This window comes from Aulostomus chinensis, chromosome 17, assembly GCF_037954235.1.
Source record: "Aulostomus chinensis isolate RoL2024-O1b breed Wild chromosome 17, RoL_Achi_v1.0, whole genome shotgun sequence".
NCBI classification, from domain to species: Eukaryota; Metazoa; Chordata; class Actinopteri; order Syngnathiformes; family Aulostomidae; genus Aulostomus; species Aulostomus chinensis.
In genome coordinates, this window is record NC_141336.1 from 7,978,153 (window position 1) to 7,999,106 (window position 20,954).

At 42.2% G+C, this 20,954-nt stretch overlaps 2 protein-coding genes across 14 annotated transcripts in view; both read left to right on the forward strand.

Moving 5' to 3' along the window:
• The first annotated feature begins 590 nt into the window (after nucleotides 1–590).
• The window catches only part of kiaa0586 (KIAA0586 ortholog), a 49,146-nt gene continuing 28,782 nt past the window's right edge, over nucleotides 591–20,954 (forward strand). For 12 of the 13 annotated variants that reach the window (XM_086183637.1, XM_086183644.1, XM_086183641.1 and 9 more), the window contains exons 1-9: nucleotides 591–1,184; nucleotides 2,070–2,128; nucleotides 7,084–7,150; nucleotides 7,521–7,590; nucleotides 7,763–7,925; nucleotides 9,252–9,322; nucleotides 10,038–10,107; nucleotides 10,191–10,320; nucleotides 15,549–15,660. In XM_086183637.1, coding sequence (XP_086039763.1) covers nucleotides 1,037–1,184; nucleotides 2,070–2,128; nucleotides 7,084–7,150; nucleotides 7,521–7,590; nucleotides 7,763–7,925; nucleotides 9,252–9,322; nucleotides 10,038–10,107; nucleotides 10,191–10,320; nucleotides 15,549–15,660 — 890 coding nt within the window. In that variant the 5' untranslated portion in view covers nucleotides 591–1,036. Of the gene's footprint in view, nucleotides 1,185–2,069; nucleotides 2,129–7,083; nucleotides 7,151–7,520; nucleotides 7,591–7,762; nucleotides 7,926–9,251; nucleotides 9,323–10,037; nucleotides 10,108–10,190; nucleotides 10,321–10,439; nucleotides 10,533–15,548; nucleotides 15,661–20,954 lie in introns of those variants that run through there. The other variant, XM_086183648.1, reaches the window with a different exon arrangement.
• On the forward strand, nucleotides 15,675–20,484 carry irf2bpl (interferon regulatory factor 2 binding protein-like). Its single transcript, XM_086183649.1, has one exon. The coding sequence runs from the start codon at nucleotides 17,484–17,486 to the stop codon at nucleotides 19,482–19,484; it is 2,001 nt and encodes a 666-aa protein (XP_086039775.1). The 5' UTR covers nucleotides 15,675–17,483; the 3' UTR covers nucleotides 19,485–20,484.

Sequence of the window (20,954 nt, forward strand, 5' to 3'; positions counted from 1 at the left end):
GGGTGTATACACATTAATGATAACACATTCTTTGTCATCATGGACAAAGTGCATTGTAATACACCAATCCCCACCAAGCCTTATCACATTAAAAGGATGAGTCAGGCTGCTTAATTCCAGAGAATTGCAACACCCCCTGGTATCCTCCCTCTGACAATCACAAAATTTAGATCAGTTGTAGATTCTCCTGCCCCATGGAGGTTCTCATTGAGACAATTCAACTGTTTGAAATGCTGTTTGGCTAAAAAAATTCTCTTGTAGGCACAAAATGTTTATATATATTATTTTGTATATTATTATTATTATTAATATTATTATTTCGAGAGACTGCAATGTTGAAGTCTGGGGTCGTCTCACAATTCTGCAAGGACTGAAAAATAAAAAAAAGGTGAGGACACTGATGGAAACATGAATCTTTTAAGTCTCCATGGGACATATTTTTTTCTGAGTCTCAGGGACTTGGCCAGGCTAGGGTCTGATATGACCGACATGATTCTGGAAAATTTTCATGTCAATTAGCGTTTTTAGTTTCCAGATTTTCAGGCGGAGTGAGATATCTTACTTGTAATTCTTCGTAAGCGGAAGCCGGAAGTTCGTTGTTTTGTTGTCAGAAACAGTAGGCTTGTTCTCGAGATTTGTTGCTTCTTCACTGTTAACCGTGCGTATCCCTTTTATGCCTCCGTATTCTGGAAAGACAATTCCGAGCGTCACTTTGCTGTGGTAATTTCAGTTATTTGCCGACAATTAAACGTTCCTTCGACACCAACACTAGAGCGGGAAGTTTGAAAGTGACGAGCGAAGGTTAGCCTGTAGGCTAACGGTTTCAGGTCATCTCCAAACTACTTTTATTAGATTTATATTCAAATGAAACATAACTTTATTGTAGGAAGATAAATCCCAATCCGTATTATTAAATTGAAATAAACACTGGTGGCTTCACTCGGGGAGAATAATCGGGATCGAACCTGCTGCGGTCAGATTAAGTCCACTCGGGTTCTTCTTTCGGACTGGAGACTTTTCGCTTGACCGGATTACCATGCAGAAACTACCCTATGCGACTGTCCAGTCTCCGCTGGCCGAGCAGCAGCAGCGGAGGTACGGAGTACAGAATCAGATACTGAAGCCTCGACACAAGAAGCCGGATATCGCTTCCCCTTTGCGTGCAGCCACCACCTCTCAGCACGGTAACCCCTTTCTACCAGATACGGTTGTATTGCGATCCATCGTTGATCACCTGAAAATACAAAGATCAATGAGTCTAAATGTTTATTGTAGATGTTTACTCTGTCTATAGAATCATTAAATTGAACACAAAGATAGTTGACACTGAATAATTCTCCGTCTCTCTCAATGTGTTATTGATGGTATATCATGGTAAAGTGGAATGTTTTACCGAACTGCAAATTAATCGTGAATGTGTAGTTAATCACAGCAACAGATACAAAAGGAGTAAAAACCTGTATCTGTTGTCAGAGAACAGTGAAAATGATTTTTCTTGTCAAAGGTTTCCATTCAGAATGTAACAAATATAATGATATTTAAAAAATTGAATGTTAAAAGATAATCAGTTCCTCGTCACCCAGACGGGATGATTTATATGAAGAACGTTTATAGCATTTATCAAACCCAGTGTTACAAAAGGATTTACAATTAAAAGTCAGTAATGATGAGAAAATAAGAGCACCTTCAAGCCATTTACCAACAATATGAGTTCAAGAAAACAAAATATCTGACGCATAATGACATAGGGCCCAAACAGAAAGCAGCAAGTGCTCTTTAGATGGTTGATAAAAACCTAAATATGCTTCCTAAATGAGGTTTGTGAAAACCTGGACCTAGTTACACCTTTTAGCAGCAAGCACAAAAATTTTGAGTTGAGAAACTTCCTGTGTGAACATTGTTGTTTGATACGTAAGTGATGATGACAGGAAACTGGCACGGAGTCAGATTTAAGGCACAAAAATTGGTACAAAAATTGGACCCTCTAGTCTTGACCAGAGTATGTTTCATTTGGTGAAAAAATGCCTGAAAAATCATTGTTTTTGTGTGTGTGTGTGTGTGTATTGCAGACAGATTAGTGCAGAGGAAACAGGCACCAACCATGGAGGAACAAGAACCAAGAGGAAGAGTGAGTCTGTTTCTTCTTCTGTTCTCTGATCATTTTAACAAACCTCAATGTTTTTATTTTTTTATTTATTTATTTTACTATTTTACTCTGTTAGATATACACTGCAAAGTTTCGACGCCCCTTCTCATTGAACTGTTTTTCACACTCATGGCCTTCCCTCGATGAGCTTCATGGGGTAGTCACCTGAAATTGTTTTCCAACAGTCTCGAAGGATGCTGAGCACTTGTTGGCTCTTTTGCCTTCACTCTGCAGTCCATCTAATTTCATTGCATCTCAATTGGGTTCAGGTCAGGTGACTGTGGAGGCCAGATCATCTGGCACAGCACTCCTAACTCTCCTCCTTGGTCAAATCAAGTCAAGTCAGTTTTATTTGTATAGTGCCAAATCACAACAAAAGTTATCTCATGACACTTTACAAGTGGGGGCGGCACGGTGGTGCAGAAGTTAGTACTGTCGCCTCACAGCAAGAAGGTTCCGGATTTGAGTCACGGCTCAGGCATGGGATCTTTCTGTGTGGAGTTTGCATGTTCTTCCTGTGTCTGTGTGGGGTTCTCTCCAGGTACTCCGGCGTCCTCCCACCGTCCAAATACGTGCAATTCGGGACTAGGCTAACTGGATACTCTAATTGACCGTAGCTATGAATGTGAGTGTGAATGGTTGTTTGTCTCCATATGTTGGCCCTGCGATGGACTGGCGACCTGTCCAGGGTGTACCCTGCCTCTCGCCCGTAGCTGCTGAGATAGCCCCCCCCCCCCGCAACCCTTAACAGGAATAAGCCGAAGACAATGGATGGATAGATGGATTTTACAAGTGGAGTAGGTCTAGTACCGCACTCCTTCAATGAATTTACACCCAACAATTCTCCATGAGCAAGCACATCCTGCAACAGCGGTGACAGAAACCTTCCATTTAACAGGCAGAAACGTCAAGCAGATTCAGGTCAAATAGCCCTTACACAGCCTCGAGGTGTCTTTGGGGTCATTGTAGAGGCCAGAGAATAGTTCATGTGATGAACATGGTTAACATGATTAAAATGTGTTAAAAAGATAAATAATTTGATTATACACAGAATTTAGAATGTCATGATTAGATTTATTGATCAGTAATTTTATATAGAAGTTCATAGAATGGTTAAGAATGTTAAAATCATAATAGAATTCATATTTTGATGATGTTTCATACATGTAAGTAAAAAGTTGTACTTACCCTTTAAGTTCATACTTACTGGACTTAACCTTTAAGGTTTTACATGTGCGCACAATATTTTTTTTTGTTGTGATGATGCTCAGTCAGTACTTGAGAGCGATTGAAGTAAATGGTTTTCTTACCTGCTGAACTCCTTCTGTTAATCTGCTAGTTTGTTTAGTAATTAGTTATAACAAGTGTTATAGCCAGTAAATGGTCAATGTTAGTGGAATTATCTACTTTGGAACAACATAAACCGAGAGACATTTTCTTTATTATTACAATGTTTCAGAAGTGGACTTTTGTGTTGACTGCGTTGCTGGGCTAGCAATGACACCGCCTGTGGATTGGAATGTAACTTATTGCTAGCTAGCTATCATTAGACAACATTGTAAGCCATTGCAACTTCTCAAGTCACTTCAAACCTCTACAGTCATTGTCCTGCTGAAAAATCAATGATGGTTCCACTAAACGCAAACCGGATGGGATGGCATGTCTCTGCAGGATGTTGTGGTGGCCATGCTGGTTCAGTGTGCCTTCAATTTGAATAAATCCCCAACAGTGTCACCAGCAAAGCACCCCGACACATCACCTTTTCCTTCATGCTTCACGGTGGGAACCTTGCATGTAGAGACCAGCCGTTCACCTTTTCTGCGTAGAACAAAGACATGGTGGTTGGAACCAAAGTTCTCAAATTTGGACTCATCAGACTCTAAGGTCCATTTCTTGTGTTTCTTGGCCCAGAGAAATCTCTTCTGCTTATTGCTTTTCCTAAGTAGTGGTTTCTTAGCATCTATTTGACCATAAATACCTGATTGACACAGTCTCCTCTGAACAGTTGATGTAGAAATGTGTCTCCTACTAGAAATCTGTGTGGCATTTATCTGGGCTATAATCTGAGGTGCTGTTAACTTGCGATTTCTGATGCTGGTGACTTGGATGAACCTATCCTCAGCAGCAGAGGAGACTCTTTGTCTTCCTTTCCTTGGGTGGTGCTCATGTGAGCCTGTTTCGTCGTAGTGCTCGATGGTTTTTGCAACTGCAGTCGGGGACACGTTCAGAGTTTTTGCAATTCTCATGACTGACTGAACTTCAGTTCTTAAAGTAATGATGGGCTGTCATTTCTCTTTACTTAGTTGATTGGTTCTTGCCATAATATGAATTCTGTCGTCAAATAGGACTGTCAGCTCAGTACCAACCTTACTTCTGCACGGTACAACTGATGGTCCCAAACCCATTAAGAAGGGAGGAAATTCCACAAATGAACCCTGACAAGGTACACCTGTGAAGTGGGAACCATTTCAAGTGACTACGGCTGCGTCCGAATTGCCAAGTAGCAACCTACGTTCTACTGCTACCGAAAATACCGCAGGAAGCGGCAGTTATCCAGACGCAGCCCGTGGAGGAGATTGGTGAATTTCACTTGTGCTCGCCTCTAGATGGTGTTGTGAGCTCAGGTACGACGGCGTTTAGTTTTCCGACGTATTTCGGCCTTCCACAGCAGGTACTACACAACAGTTCTTTGAATATCCATGGTAAAATGGCAGAAAGAAACGTTGCCCGAAATAGTCGCTACACGGGCAAGTGGTCAAATTCGCGTTTGGTGTGAACACACAGTCATTTAGTTAACTATTTAATACACGCATAAAACGTGACATTCTATTCCACCCTTCTGCAGTCTGTGTCCATATCTGGCAACCCCCAGAAAAAAAATCCTAGACCCGAACCCAGAGAGGGTTATTTGGTAGTGTTATTATTTATTTCCTGACTTTTTTCTGTGAAGAACCCAGAGAGGGTTATTTGGTTGTGTTGCTCTCTGGAAAACAATACATTTTTACGTTTAGGCACCCCTGTGATCGTCATACTTTTTCTGTTACAAACTGACCCCGGCCCCTCATCAGAGAAGGGAAAAGTTATGTGGCCCTCACAGAAAAAGTTTGGGGACCCCTGCACTAGACCATTATTTCTGAAAGGAGAGGAGATAATGGCATGCCATTATTTCTTGCTGTAGCAACTTTGAAAGTGACACTACTCAGCTGTTCACCAAAACAAACCATCAAAATGAAGGAAATAATGCAGTTTGTCACATATATTTGACCCTCATTGAAAGATTTGTTCAATTAGTTTGATAAAACAGCACGAACAATAATGCATTATTTATGTTTTTTTTATTGTGAATTAACAAACATAAATACATGTCTGCTCATCAGATTTGATTGGATTGATTGTAATTGAAATTGACTGGAATAGGAATAAAAATTAAACCAAAGCCAAAAAAAAATGATTTTACTTGTCAGGCTAAAAATAATTTCTAAGGCTAAATGTTGAACAGAGTTTCCTCTGGATGGTTAAGAATTATAGTTGTTGCTCTTTGTCCCCCCCCCAAACAATTTCTGCTACAGGAACATCATTGCATGCTCGGACACATTTATAAGGACATCAGCTTCAGGCAGCTGCTCTGATCTTAAAATTAAATCATCAAATAAACAACAAACATCAATACAGCACACATTAAATGAATCATCTGTAAAGGAGCATGGCTGCTGCACTCAAGTGTGCCAGAGGTTCTTTTCTGCTATGGGGAATTTCTGCAGGTATTTTATACATAGAATAATCATACATTTGTTTACCTCATTCCATACCCTGCTCATATGCTTCCATTTTGTATCTTTCAACATGTTTACCTCTCAGGTGAACCATGACTGTTATATGCTGCAGTGAAATTATCAAAGAGACATTACTGCTGCAGCCAGATGATGTTGAAACTTAAAATGGTGATTTGACATTTCAGTAGATTTGTAGACTTACAGACTTGTCATTGATTGTGTTTAACAGGAGGATGAGTGTAATGTTCTCAGTATGACGATCATTTAATTTGATATTTATGACTGACAGCTTTTATTTCATGTTCAACCCTTGTATACAGAAGTCTTATTTTCTGCAATCAAGCTGAACTATCTAAGAAGCATGTTCTGCAGACCATCTACAAAACATTGTAGTTTTATGCAGCAGACACATCAGTGACATGTAGTGTTTCTTAATGACCTTGCTTAGTGAAAATGTATACAGATTCTCCCTGCATTTTTGTCTTCATGTAAATATGTCCATTGTCTGCATGTAGTCCATCTACAGAATATCGTAGTTTCACAAGACAGACGCACATCAATAATGTGCCATTGCTTCAGGACGTTTCATGAATGTGTAGTCACATTCTCTCAAAATCCTTGTTGTCTTCTCTTATCTCCTTAGGAATTCTTCCATCCACCTTTCTTGACACCACAATGTTTTCTATCAGGGTCAAGGAAAAGTGGATAGGAGTAGGAGATAGGAAGGACTTTTCAAATTTACCCTCAGTCTCCTTTTCTCCTCTCTCCTCTATCCTTCCACTTTTGACCCATAAATGATCTCAGTGCATTGTTTTGGATGTCCCAATATCTTAGATGCATCTAGAGGGTATTTTGAGGGGAGAGGAGGCTCGATGGTGGAGCTATGAGCGAGGATACACAGGTATATTCTTTATAGAAGTCTTGACACTTGTTCCTGTTGGAACATACAAATAATAATATATTCTGTCCAAACACAAACTGAACTGGACCGTGAAACACTGAGTTTGGTTTGCCCTATCATACAATTATTTTACAGTTGGAAATTCAGAAAAAACAAGGGGAAAAAAATTTATTCATTGACAGTTGAACAATGCAATTAATCGTCTGTGATCTTTGACCTCTACAGCATCATGACTGATCCTCTGTTTGATTTGTCTCTGCAAGAGTCCTCTGGCCAAGCTGAGTCCCATCAGGAAGCTCTCTGTTGTGACAGTGAACAGCCAGCAGCCTGGTGAGAGAACCAGCTGTTATCCCTCAAACAGTAATTGATAATAAGGGGAAAAAAAAGAAGATCAAAGGTACCTGGGAAACTGTCAGCTGTAAAGATTGACAACATCTCACTGTTTAATTTGAATTTAGTGAGTTCCTTACATATTAATCAGATTTCAATCATCTCCTGAATCAAATCACCAAATCATGAAAAGCTCAAACCAGATTAACATGTCTTCATAAGTTTCAGATAGTCATACATTTTGTATTACAATGATGAAAGGTTGAATATGACACAGTGTTATTGACTATTATTGATAAAAGGCAAAGTGACAAAAATTCAGACAAACATGTCCAGGCAATGAGACTGACTCTGTTTACATCCTCACCAGGTCATGAACTCCTGACATCAAGTTTCACTGCCGGAACCCGCGGTGTCGTGCTGGCGGCTCTCAAACAATGGTGAGGGACAAAAACACTTTGTGTATTCAAACTTAGTGAAGCAAAATTACATCAATGAAGAACACAGTGGCTACTGACCAGAAGCTGGTGTTGTCACACTATCTGGTATTTGAATGACATTCATCCTGCCACTAGTATCACAAACATATGTGTTATTGTTTATGACACTTAGTTCTCACAGCACGCCCCAGAGGAGGGAGGTCAACAGACAGCTTCTGGAGCCACACCAAAGCTCCCAGAGTACACCTGGTCTTGGGACTAGCTCCCAGAGTGCAGCTGGTATCCGGTCAGAGGCAGGGCTTTTTTCTTTCACTGGTCCTTCTTCGCTCATCAAGGTAGACGTGTTGATCAACAAAACTGATAATGAATCAATCTGTATCTGTGTATTGACAAATAATTCTGATCAATCACTCTGACCCATAAACATATGGGTGAAGAAAATACAGGAATAAATAAAACAAATTAATGAAACTATAAATTAACATTAAAATGGTGGCACGGTGGTGCAGTGCTTAGCACCGTCACCTCACAGCAAGAAGATTCCGGGTTTGAGTCCCGGCTCGGGTACGGCATCTTTCTGTGTGGAGTTTGCATGTTCTCTCTGTGCCGGTGTGGGTTTTCTCTAGGTATTCTGGTTTCCTCCCACAGTCCAAAGACATGCAAATGGGGACTAGGCTAATTGGATACTCTAAATTGACCGTAGATATGACTGTGAGTGTGAATGGTTGTCTGTCTATATATGTTGGCCCTGCAATGGACTGGTGACCTGTCCAGGGTGTACCCTGCCTCTCGCCCGAAAGCCGCTGGCACAGGCTCCAGCCCCCCTGCAACCCTTAATCAGAATAAGCAGAAGAAAATGGATGGATGGATGCATTAACATGATAATGGATACTAAAATTGAGAATCTTAACTTTCATATTAATTTGTAATTCAGATTTTAAATGTTATTTGTGTCCTTTCATTCCTAATTACTGTATTTCATCATTATATGCATTTTTGTTTATTTAAGTTGTTGTTTTTTTCATGGCAGATTTAGTCCTCCATATATTCTTCTTCTTTTAGTTTTGTTGTCATTAAACTGCTTGAAGATTTTGATTTCTCACATGTGACAGGACCATGTTGAGTTGTAGTTGCTGACATTTAGTTTTGGATTCTTTATGTTTGTATTATCATGGACTCTTTTGTTGTGTTGCTCTGATCTTTGTCTTGTTCTTTGTTCCATTGGGTATTTTTATGTTCCTGTTTTTCCACCCCCCCCGTCTTTGTTTGCTTTATACACCCTATCTTTGTCTGTTTCCTGCCTTTTTTGATTGATTCACCTTCGTCTTTGTAGTCCTTGTCAGTCACAGCCCTGTTTCAAGTGTTCCTTGTCCAGTCAGCTCCTTCCCTGCCCTCTTGTTTCCCCACCTCTTTCTTTTTGTGTGATTAGTTGGTGTGATTAGTTGAGCTCGGATTTTAGTTTGATTTTGTATGCCACTTCCTTTTAGATCCTGTTGTTGTTCATGGGTCTTGTTTTTGCCAATCTTGTTTTAGTTTAATTTTTTTTTCAAATATTTAAAGTTGTTTGATCCTTCCCTTCCTGTCATCTCTGCATTTGGTAATGCTTTTGCCATAATTGTAAAAACACAAATGCGTCTGTATGTGTATGTATGTATGTGCAGGCTCAGTCTAATGTGGAAGTTTGTGTGCCTCAGCTAGTTGATGACATTCACAGGCTGCAGCAGACTGAAAGGTACACACTTTTTTGCTGTTTTCTTCTTAAAATCACAAATCTGATTTTAAACTTTAACAAACAAGTTTGTAGGGCCACTCCCACAGAGAACGATTATAAGAATAGCTGTAGTTATATAACTTAAACAATTCTGCTAAGTCAAGTGGATGGAGGAACTCACACCATTGACAACAAAGGGAAGGTTGTCAAAATGTCCAGCCTCAGTCAAATGTTACAGACAAGCCCTATTCTAAATTGGCCCCTATCTACTTGACCTATCCACAGATGGTAAAACCCTTAATCAGCAAGTATGCATTAGACTCTATCATTGCCATTGAACCTCAGTGCAGTGGTTAATTCAGAATAGAACAAATTTCTTGTTGCTTTTATGAACTATTTTTCGTCAAGAACATAACTTTTATTTATTCGACAATGCCATTACCACAGTGTCTGGTGATGTTAAACCTTAAAAGATATCACTTTGTCCATAAATATTCTTGACTGGAAAAACTTTCAGTATCAATAAAAAATCCTTTAGGAAAAAGTGGCAAGGGGCTCCCAAATCTTTTCACCCATTCCCTTCATTATGAATAGCCTGCAGTAGGTGGGAGTGTGACTTTAGATAGAGTAACAAGAGAAAGGCAAGTGGATTGTGACCTCGTTAGGATTGGGCCATATTCAAGATGGTACTCTCCCACACACACACCTGTGAAATCACTTTGTACTCTATTGTCAGTGGGTGGGGCTCATGCCAGCAGATACTGCAGCAACTGGAGATACTGCACAGCCATCAGCTGCAGATGCAGGTAATCCAACTCACCTGTTCAACTGTTGAGTCTGTCCCCTTCTAACTATTCACCACTCATTAGATTTGCTTTCCTCTAATCAGAGCCAGCTGTTGGATTTGGCTCACAGGGTGACTATAGGCCAAGCCCCAGGGACTACTGGAACCTTCGACCCTGCCATATCTGACCACCCAGGTTCAGGTCAGCCAACCTGTTTGCACCTGGAGCCTGCAGGTAAACTCACTCACTAAAGGTTGACGTTCAAGCCTCGAATGTTTTTTTTTATTATTTTTTTTATTTAAACAGTTTGCTGTCTATAACACAATGCACATGTGTGTGCTCTGTCACTGCAGCCAGAAATCTCTCCTTACACAACTGTGGCACACAATGACCTGAGGCAAGGAGTGCAGCTAAATTGACAGGAAAATCCTGGAGAATGAGGCAAAGTAGGAGCAAGCTGTTCACTATTGTTAAAGAAGTTGTGAAATTTGCGAGCTGACATCTCTATGAGGACAGAGAGCAGACAGTGGCTGAGTTGTGTCCCATCACTGTCTCTGAAGTGGAGAGAGAGGCAGGACACACACACACACACCCCACTATCCATCAGACAAGTATGGATAACAGAATTTAATTGTGACCTTCGTACTAAAACAAAACTATATAATCAATATCTTGCTCATCCCAAATTGACATGTCTTTTCAGTCCCTTAAACATAGCTAAGTGCCCAATTCCAACCCTTACCCTAATCTGAGCCTTTACCCAAATCTAACATCAATCCAAAAAGCAAGTCTTCACTGCCAAATGGCCCTTTTTTAAAGATATCTCAGAGAGTAAGGACCAAGACAAATGTCTTCACTAAGATGGTTAAAACTCACTTTGCTCTTCACAAAGATAGCTGCACAAGTACATACACATGCCTTATGCTGACATCATGCAGCAAAGTGACCAGAAGGTGGCAGACCTGTCTCTGACTCTCAGGGCTCATTATATAGGTTCTCTCTGTCTTAACTGCTGTTACCATGGTGATGGCCACCTCCATCCCAGACTGACTGATCAGAGCACCGTGTGTGTCTGAAGGCCTCCCCGCCAGCTTATCAGAGTGAGCAGGCTGTTGGCAGCAGCTGCTATATATAATGACAGTTTGAAGTCACTGCTGATACAGTGAGTGGGCTTTACATGTGTCACACGTTACTGTAAATGCTTGTATATCGATGCACATGCAGACAAGATCACATCAGTAGGTTATAGGGTCTTTGGGAAAACTTATTTTTTTCTGAACATTTATTTTTGGGGACTTTTTTTTTTTTTTTTAACCTGTCCTGTTCAGCAGCTGGGGCAGGCGGTATAAATGTTCCTGGTGCCGTGTTGTGCTGAAGCAGTGCAAGGAGGAATCTGATATACTCCTCCTATCGCCATCTGTGTGTCTACCGGACTGAGGCTTAGGAGTGGATAGAAAGAGAGAACAGGGACAGGATAGGGAAGATGGGGGGGGGGGGACACAAAAACAACAGTAGCAAATAACAACAGCAACAACAATAACAACAGAAAAAAATGAAAAACATTGGTTGCAGGATTTCCAATGCAAATTTACCATTTTGTTTAATACAATTTAAAATAAATTTGTGAGTGTGTGATTATATATCAGTTGTGCACCGTGTGTATGTATGCAAGTGTGTATGTGTATGCTATGGTTTGTCACTGGATGCTGTGGGTAGCTGACTGTAGTTGATGTGGGGGACCAGAACAACACGCCCCCGGCCCAGGATAGCAGGCAGGTCAGGATGCAGCCGCCAGGACACCCAGCCACCCCCAGAACCCAGGGAGCCCCATATATATAAATAAAATCACTGCACACCTTCATCTTCCTCCGCCCATGCAGGGACCAAGCTCTCCACAGATGCAGATGTAGTCCAGGGCACCTCAGACCTAGTGAAACTGCTAGCTAGGGGCCCACCGCACAACGGCAAGGCCCGTGATCAACCCCAGCCCAACCACCATGCTGGGAGGCAGACCACCCGCCTCGAGAACGCCAGTCGGGCCCCAGGCCCGTACCGAAGCCCCACCCCCCCAGCCCAGCCTTGGTGCAGTCAGCAATAGGGACAGCAACGAACCCATTCCCCGCCCCAGCCGCCCCCCCATCCCAACATGGGTGCATGAATGTAGATGACTAGGATGTAGTCAAAATTGGGGGATGCACACAGGGCATGGGAGCCCCGCTGTTTGCAGACGGCAGTAGGACTCAATTTTTAAAAAATGGCAAACCGTTTCTACCCAACACAACAGGACTCATCTGAAATAAAGAGGGGAAACAAATTCTAGCTTAAAGTTAAGGTTTCTAACCATTTTACTCCCTTCAATACTCGTAAGTGCTGTGTTGCAGGCAACTGTTTGGTTATTTGCGGTTACAAAAAGCCAAGTTTGCAACTTCAGTGATGGCCAAAGAGGCAGATTTCAAACCAGTAGTCACTCTTACTCTGTCCATCTCTTCAAGATTTGCCAGATTTGTTTCCTCATATTTATGTTAGTCTAATACAATCAGGATGTGAGAGAGTGGCCAGGAATGGGAATTTGTATGATTACGATGCCACTTTTCATTCCGCTTAATGATTCGGTTCTTTATTGATTCTCATCAATTCTTATTTGGGAGAAAAAAGAAATTAACTTTGTCGTCATGTTATCTAAATGTAATGCATGAGAAGGCATTCACGTAACGTTAACAGTGAGTAATAGGAGGTTTTACAATGAGGCACATGGCGCTAACATGATAGGTAGTGTTAGTTGGTTAGTTACCTGCAGTATTAACAGCAGAGGACTTGCTAATGTTACTGCTGCTGCTGGGTTAAGATTCACGCTGGAGCAGATCAAAATCATGACATTCGTTCACAGTTGGCTGTATGTGCAAATGTTTCTGCATATTGGTATTTTTTTCTCCCTTTGAAGAAATGGCCACTTTGCAAGTATTGCGAGTTGCCCTGTTGTCATACTTTCTCATGGAATTTAACCAAACTTTTGAACGTTTGTTCTGCTTGGGTGCCATGATTCCTGCTGGCTGCACTGGTGAATGACATCGCCACACATGTTGCCACACACGTCGCATAGCTTGTGTAAGCAACGCAACATACGTGGTGACGTCATTTGTGCCTTCTGGAATCGATAAAGGAATTGTTTGCAAAATTGGCAAATGATTGAAGGAATTGAATCACTTGGAACCGGTTCTCAACAACAACCGGTTTTCAATTCCCATCCCTACTTGTCACAAATATTAACTTGCCCATATCATTTAAGGACACTGATTGTAATTCTTTTTTTTTTTTTTTCCCACTGATTCAACCCTTAGGCTCTCATTCAGAGAATTTACTTTCGAGCACTCTATCACATTGCTTTTCAAGGAAAATATTATTCTGGGGCTGTAACCAGGCTAAGCCAATGAATGAAATGGCTTATTTACTTATTGACCCAAAGTGTAGTATTTTAAAGATTTAATGGTACAGAAACCTTTTCTCTCATTTTAGCAACACTGATACAATCCCAGCAACAAATCTACTTAAGGATGCTACTAGTGGCAGAGCTGCTGTTGGCACCCTTGCTACTTGTCCTACATTGACCTTTGGTGCATTAAAAAAAAAAATGCTATCTTTGCCTGTTTTTCAGTTGGGGCAGTTAGGGTTGACCTGACATGCTCTCTCTGTCTGGTTGTGGGTACTGTATATGCACACGTGTGTTTGTGTATGTATAATACAAGTAGATGAAGTGATAATACGTGTGACTGCTGTTAGATTGCTTGTTGATTTCCTCAAGCCATTCCTGAGATATCAGGATCATTATCATATTATATAGTGTGGCTTTTGAAGGGTAAAAAATTTGTATGCAGGTGTGTTTAATTCCTCTGTGAAAACCGTTTAAATGGACTCTGAAAGAAGTCTTTGAGGAAACTCTTTTTAATGTCAAGTGTAAGCTCCCTCTTTTGTGGACTTGACTAATGATATGTGTGGCAGCTATTTTGTTGCTCTGGTTACGCTTGCCAAATCAGCTCTTGTCCGTCAGTTGGCAGCCATAATGACTAAGCACTTTTCATATCACACAGCAACCCAATGTAGGAGACATGCTCTAACATTAGCTTCTCTCATCCTCTAGCTTCTCTCATTTGTTATCATATGAAGCAGAGGTGCTGTCTGAAAAACGAGTTTGTCTCTGTCTCCTCCCATGAAAATCCTTCTCACTTTTAACATGAATCAACTGGGCTGAATTTTTTCATTGTGGTTGCTCATTCTTGGAGGGTCTCTGGGCAAAATCTATGACACTAGCAGTATGGATATACAGATTGTATGAATGAGGAGAAATTTTCCTTTGATCATGGCTAAAAATGTTCTTTGTAGACAGCATTTTTTGGCTCTTGGGAAGATTTAAGCAAAAATACTAAATTGGAATTTCAGCCTGTCCCATTCTAGCAACGAAATCATACACTCTAGCCAGCACAATACACATCAATATAAAATCCAGTGAATCGCTGAAATCACTATGAAGGTTTGAAGGCAGACAGTGGGGAAAAAAGTATGACTTATATGAATGAGCTGAATTACTGTGAACATTTGGTGGTTTGAACAGAGTTTCCATGAGTCAGTATGAATGCGTTGGAAGGACTTAAATTCAATTGAAAAAATATGAAATATCAGAATTCCCCTTGACTTTATATGGTGGGATAAAATATGGAAAACTTGGAAGATTTCCAAATGTATGAGCAATAGGAATGAGAAAAGTAATTGGAGGAACGTTGTGAATTTCAGAGTGTTTTAATGTTTGAATGGAATTTCCACCTTACACTGTTGGAGATGAAACAAATTGAAAATGGGAAAGCAAATTGAAAACATACAGTAAGTAGCATAAAGGTTTTAGAAAACCATATACTCTAAATGCCTCCAGCATTCACACCAACTTATGGCAACCCTGGTGACACCCAACAGTGACTTATTTTTTTTAAATCCCAAAGTAGGATAACAGTCATGAAGAGGCCCCATGAAACATCCTTTTAGAATTACCAGCATCTAACTCCCATCATTTGATTTTATAGGTCAATGTTACTGTTAAGATTCTCTCTGTAGAATTTAGAGGTCCTTGGGGAGGTTCCAGTGGTCTATGAATAAAGTGCTGTTGCTGTGGTTACCTAGTATATGGCTGAAGTGTTTGTAAGAAACAGTATTTTTGGTAATTGCATCACTAACTACTGTTGCTGGATGAGCCTTCAGCTTTAGGACAGTTTGGCCATGGACCCTTTGACTTTTTCAGTCTTACTTGAGGTGTTACAGGGTTGGGCCTAAGGACATGAACAGAAGACAGAAACCTCAACAAGTATTCCATTGAAGGACCAGAAGTTGAATTCTCTTCTCTTTTTGACCTTTTGACTTTCAGGTCACACAAGGATCAGGAACATTTCACTAACTGACTCTTCTTTTGTTTTCTGCAGCAAACAGCCTTAACATCCAGCAGCAAAGCTCCATGGCAACCATAGCCGCTGAGGAGACCAGCCCAGTTGCCATGGCAACATCTCACCATGACCGATGGCCAGGGCAAAGCAGGTGAAGGGTAGGGGAGGGTGTTTCTGTTGCCATGAATGTTTTGTTGAGCAGAGACAAATGCTGCCGCTGTTTTTCAGACTCAAGAAACCATAAATGCTCCTAAGGACACATTAGTCCAACACAAATACACACAAAACAATATATCTCACAGACCCATGTCAACTCCAGTGTTCCTGGGAATAATGGCAATGACATAACATCCAGTTGCATCTGTATCCGCATCAGTCATAATCTCATTCAGTTTGAGGAAAGACTAAACACCAACTGCTAATAAGGAAACCAAGATTGTTCTGCTGGAGAATCTGATATCTGAGGACTGTTTCTGACATCATGCAGATGGTTTCCTTGGCACATTGTTTACTTCTTGAGAACTGCTTTAGCAATGACTGGTCTTTAAAAAAAGTATAATTGAATCATTGATTGAGGTTTGGGAACCTGAATTTGGCCGAGGGGAAAAGGTCTGTGAGGCTTATTTGAATGGGGAGAAAAGTTATCAAGTTCAGCTCTCTCATTATGTGCAATATTGGACTATATTAGACCCCTCCTGAGTTTTTCCTCAGTCGATGTGAGGGTCTAAGGGCAGAGGATGTTGTTATGATGCCATGTGAAGCCCTTTGAGACAAACTGTTTGTGAAAACAGGCTATACAGATAAAATTGCCTTGCCTTGCCTCCTAGTGGATGGGGTGTTACACTTTCTACCTTTTAGCTAGAATATAGATTTCAAGAAGACTCTTTGGTCTGTTCTGACTGAATTTTATTAGATGCATTTTTTTGCACTCTGGAATTTGTTTCTTCACGCAGTGTCTTGTATTCCTTCGTCACATTACCTCAGTGTCTCATCTGGTATGTAGTCTTAATTCTACTCATTTATGCTGAAATTGCAATTTCAGTTGTTCATAACACACTTCCCATCTAGTTATGAATCCAACCCCAAACTGGCACAATTATTCTGCAGTGGGTAATCAGTAGTAGCTAGCTATCTAGCAGAAATGGATCATCAGTGTGTCTTTGTTCAACAGCATAGTATATGTGCTCTTTTCCTCTTACACTTGTAATGGCAAACTCAACTCTCCAGTCTTTCAATCAAATTCCTCCCAATATTATTTACTTCTTTTTGATCCCGTTTCACTCAGATACATCACAGTACAACAGTTAGCTGCTATCAAAATTGACAAGTGTTTGAAAATGTTTTTAAAAATGCCAGAAGTTCCATCACCTTGAAATTCTGTTTGCAGATTTTTAGATCAGTATAAGATGCAGCAAGACACATTAATCCTTTTGAGTGTTTGAAATAGGATGTTTGTCATTGTTTGAAAAACTTGAATTTTGTCAGTTGATTCATTAATGGATCTTTGCAGATCATCCAGAGTGTCATAGCTCAGGTTTTCATGCATAATAGCAGCTTCATGTCTTAAAATTTCCAGCACATATTATTTATTTTTTTTATCACCTGAACATGTCTGGTAAACGTGGATGTTAGGGTGAATATCATCAGAGTGACTGGAGGTGCTCCAGCCTTTTTTGATTCTTCTCCTCATTCAAGGGATGTGGGGGTAGGGGCAACAAGTGGTTGTAGTCTCAGTAGAGCTGGGAGGGCGATGACGTCACACCCACCAGGTGGCATTCCTGGGGGTGGGGTACCCAATCCAAATTCCTCTGCTTCTCTCTCTGAATGATGTAGGCAGGGGAAAAACGCAGCCCCCTCCACTTTCTCTTCCATCTCTGCAGTAGCATACAGTGCTAAGTAGCGGCAGCAGGAACAATAACCTAGAGGAGCGAGGACTCTCCGTAGTCAGTTGGGAGGGAGCCGGGCCGAGGCACGATGTCCTCCCCGCAGGTCTCCTCGTCCCGAAGACAATCATGTTATCTATGCGACCTGCCCCGCATGCCGTGGGCCATGATTTGGGACTTCACCGAGCCAGTGTGCCGGGGCTGCGTCAACTACGAAGGCGCAGACCGAATCGAATTCGTCATCGAGACAGCCCGCCACCTGAAGCGGGCTCACGGCTTCCAGGAGGGTCGCTCCCCCGCCGGCGGACCCCCTCCCCCGCCACCACCGCCGCAGCCGCAGCCTGCCGTTGCGAAGACCCAGGCGGTGTTAGTGAGCGGGAAGGAGACGATGGGGCACCTCAACCACCTCCACCCAGGGGACGGACTGGGGAAGACCCAGCAGCATGGGTTGGATCGGTACTCGCTCGGTGCGGATAGCCGGGCCAGGTTTGACTACAGCGTGCAGGGTAGCAGCAGACTACCTAACGGTCTCGGAGGATCAAATGGGTTCAAACCCGACGACGGACCGCCTGAGCTGAACCGACAGAGTCCAAACTCTAGGAGCAGGAACCACGGTGGGCTAGTGTCGACACCAGGGCAGATGAACGTTCCCCCGAACCTCCTCCCTCAGACGCTGCTAAACGCACCGGGTCCGCACTGCATGACAAACAGAGGGGCTCCGCAGGGTTCTCTGGTTGGTGTGTCTGTTGCGGGGCAGGTGGGGCTGTCTGAGTCGGGAGGGAAGCCGCCATCCTCGGTGTCCAGCACAGACCAGGAACGAGAGCTGAAGGACAAGCAGAGGAACGTAGAGGCTCTGGCCGAGTTGAGCGAGAGCCTTCGGAACCGCCAGGATGAGTGGGCGAGCAAACCGAAGATTGTGCGGGACACGCTAGTCACGCTGTCTGGCTGCACCCCTTTCGACGTCCGGTTTAAGAAGGACCACGGGCTGGTGGGTCGGGTGTTCGCCTTCGATGCTGTGGCCAAACCTGGAATGGATTTCGAGCTTAAGATTTTCATTGAATACCCGAGCGGCTCCGGGAACGTGTTTTCAAGCGCCTCGGGGGTCGCCAAGCAGATGTACCATGACTGCATGAGGGATTTTGGCAGAAGTTTGTCCTCCGGCTTCAAATATCTGGAGTACGAGAGGAGCCACGGCTCAGGGGACTGGCGGCTGCTCGGCGATCTTTTACCGGAGTCCTTACGGGTTTTTAAGGACTGTGTTGGGGGAGACATGCTACCACAGCCCCATATTGACGGCAGCTATCCGTTGCTGCCAACGTCCCTGGTGCTTCCCGGTAGAGCTTCGGCGTCATGTAGTGCGAGCAGCAGCTCTAGGGCCGTCATGAGGAAGAGAAAAGCTTCACCGGAACCTGACTCGGCGGAGAACGGCCTTAAGCTGACGGAGGAGCAGCAGCGCCAACAGCAGTGGATCAATAGTCAGACCGAAGCTCTCAAACTCTCAATGGCTGCAAGCTCGTTTGCCGGGCCGGGACATCCCGGACTCCCATCCGGTAGCTCCACACCGCAAGAGCCTGCTGCGCCTCCGCAAAACGGACAGTCCCCGATGGCAGCGCTCATGTCAGTAGCGGACACACTTGGAAACGCGCATTCCCCAAACAAGGACAGAGACTCTGTTCACTCCACCACATCCTCCAGACACAACAGCAGTAGTCCAGTGTCCCCCGCCTCCGTGTCAGGCCAGAGACGCCTCTCCTCCCGCAGCGGTGACCTCGGACTGTCGCAGGAGCAGGTGCACGCGCAGAACGTTCCCGACTCGCCCATGGCTAACAGCGGTCCTCTGTGCTGCACCATCTGCCACGAAAGGTTGGAAGATACGCACTTTGTGCAGTGTCCATCAGTCCCAAGCCACAAGTTCTGCTTCCCCTGCTCGAGAGAGAGCATCAAGGCCCAAGGAGCCTCGGGGGAGGTGTATTGTCCAAGCGGGGAGAAGTGCCCGCTTGTCGGGTCCAACGTGCCCTGGGCTTTCATGCAGGGGGAAATCGCCACCATTCTGGCGGGGGACATGAAGATAAAGAAGGAGAGAGACCCCTGAGGACGAGGAGACGCTCTGCCTCACAGCAGGAGTTAGCCCAGACTTCTGTCACTGAGTGAGATTATTGATTTCGTCAAGTCCGTTTAATCATTGCTAAATTAAAGACCACCTGTCCTGATGTTGATGGAAAGTTCGAGTTGAAAATGCAGATCAAAATTATTAAATGAGATTCTGAGAAAACGCTGTTAATAAAGATGACTTCTCAATGGATCAGTATTGTGATATGTTTAATTTGATATTTTATTACAATAACTCACAAGTTTTTATATAACTGTAATCCCCAAATGTCTACATTACTTAAGAGCTGCTTTATAATAATGCAGATGTTTAATTTTGTCCTAAGAATATCTGTTTGCCTTTCTATTGATTTCTTCATATCAGTTTTATAAGAATGCAATTTAAAAACTTTTTATCACACCAGAAGTACCAATTTAAAAATATTTAGTTTTTGACATTGTCAAATGGAGACAACAATATGTTGAACACTGGAGAGGTAAAATAATTAAAGTATCCTTATCAGTCCAGTCCCAGCATTTGGTAGCATCTGGTAATATGTAATTATAAATATGTAATTCTACACAGAAAACGAAACATTTATCACACTACATAAAATACTAAACTTTTATTTGTACAGTGTGGTGATTTCTGTGGAGACAAGCCTTCATATTTATTTTTAAGTCTCCTTTCCTGACAAATGTTTCTTGACAATTCTGACACATCCATCTAAACACTTGATAAAGCAAAGTTTACACCAGTTTATGCTTTTGCATAATTCTAAACCGGAATTTCAACTGGGAAAACATGATATCCAGTAAATCCAGCAAATGAAAATCATCCAAATTTGTCTCTTACAGATTGTCATATGAACCCCAGTCATTCCTGGCGAATGTTCCCCAACTGCATGTCATTGGCCAGGTCAATTTAAAGTCCTGTGTCACAGTGGCAACAAGCAATGATGTTTTTTCTGAACCCAAACATGTCTTTAATAAAACACAGATATGATGAATTAATATATCAACATGTGTTCATTAGTGTCTAAAATATTAACATATTGAACAATTGAAATATTGCTTTTGTAATTTTTTGTCCCATCCTGCTGCCTGTGATCAGCACACATGATCTGAATGTCTGTTATGTGATTTTCTCTCATCTGAGTGTATCATGATGCTCAAACAGCAACTGGTTACTTGACATACATATTTTAATTGTTTGATCAAATATCTCTGTGGAAGATCATGTGTGGTGATTTTTTTTTCTTCCACTTGTAAGCAAACAATACACATAATTAGTGAGAGAGTTAATGGTAGGTTCAAAAGAAAATATTTTCCCAAAGCTGCTGGCAGTTTTGGTTGGGTCATTGGGCTAATGACTAATGTTGCATTCATTTGTTACTGTGAATACAATCCATCTGTTCATGTCAACATCCAAGTTCTAATTTATTAGATATAATTACATGTGGAAAGTTGAACT

Bases quoted from the DNA above. Each gene is read 5' to 3' on its own strand.
- irf2bpl (XM_086183649.1), top strand. From the start codon at position 17,484: ATGTCCTCCCCGCAGGTCTCCTCGTCCCGAAGACAATCATGTTATCTA.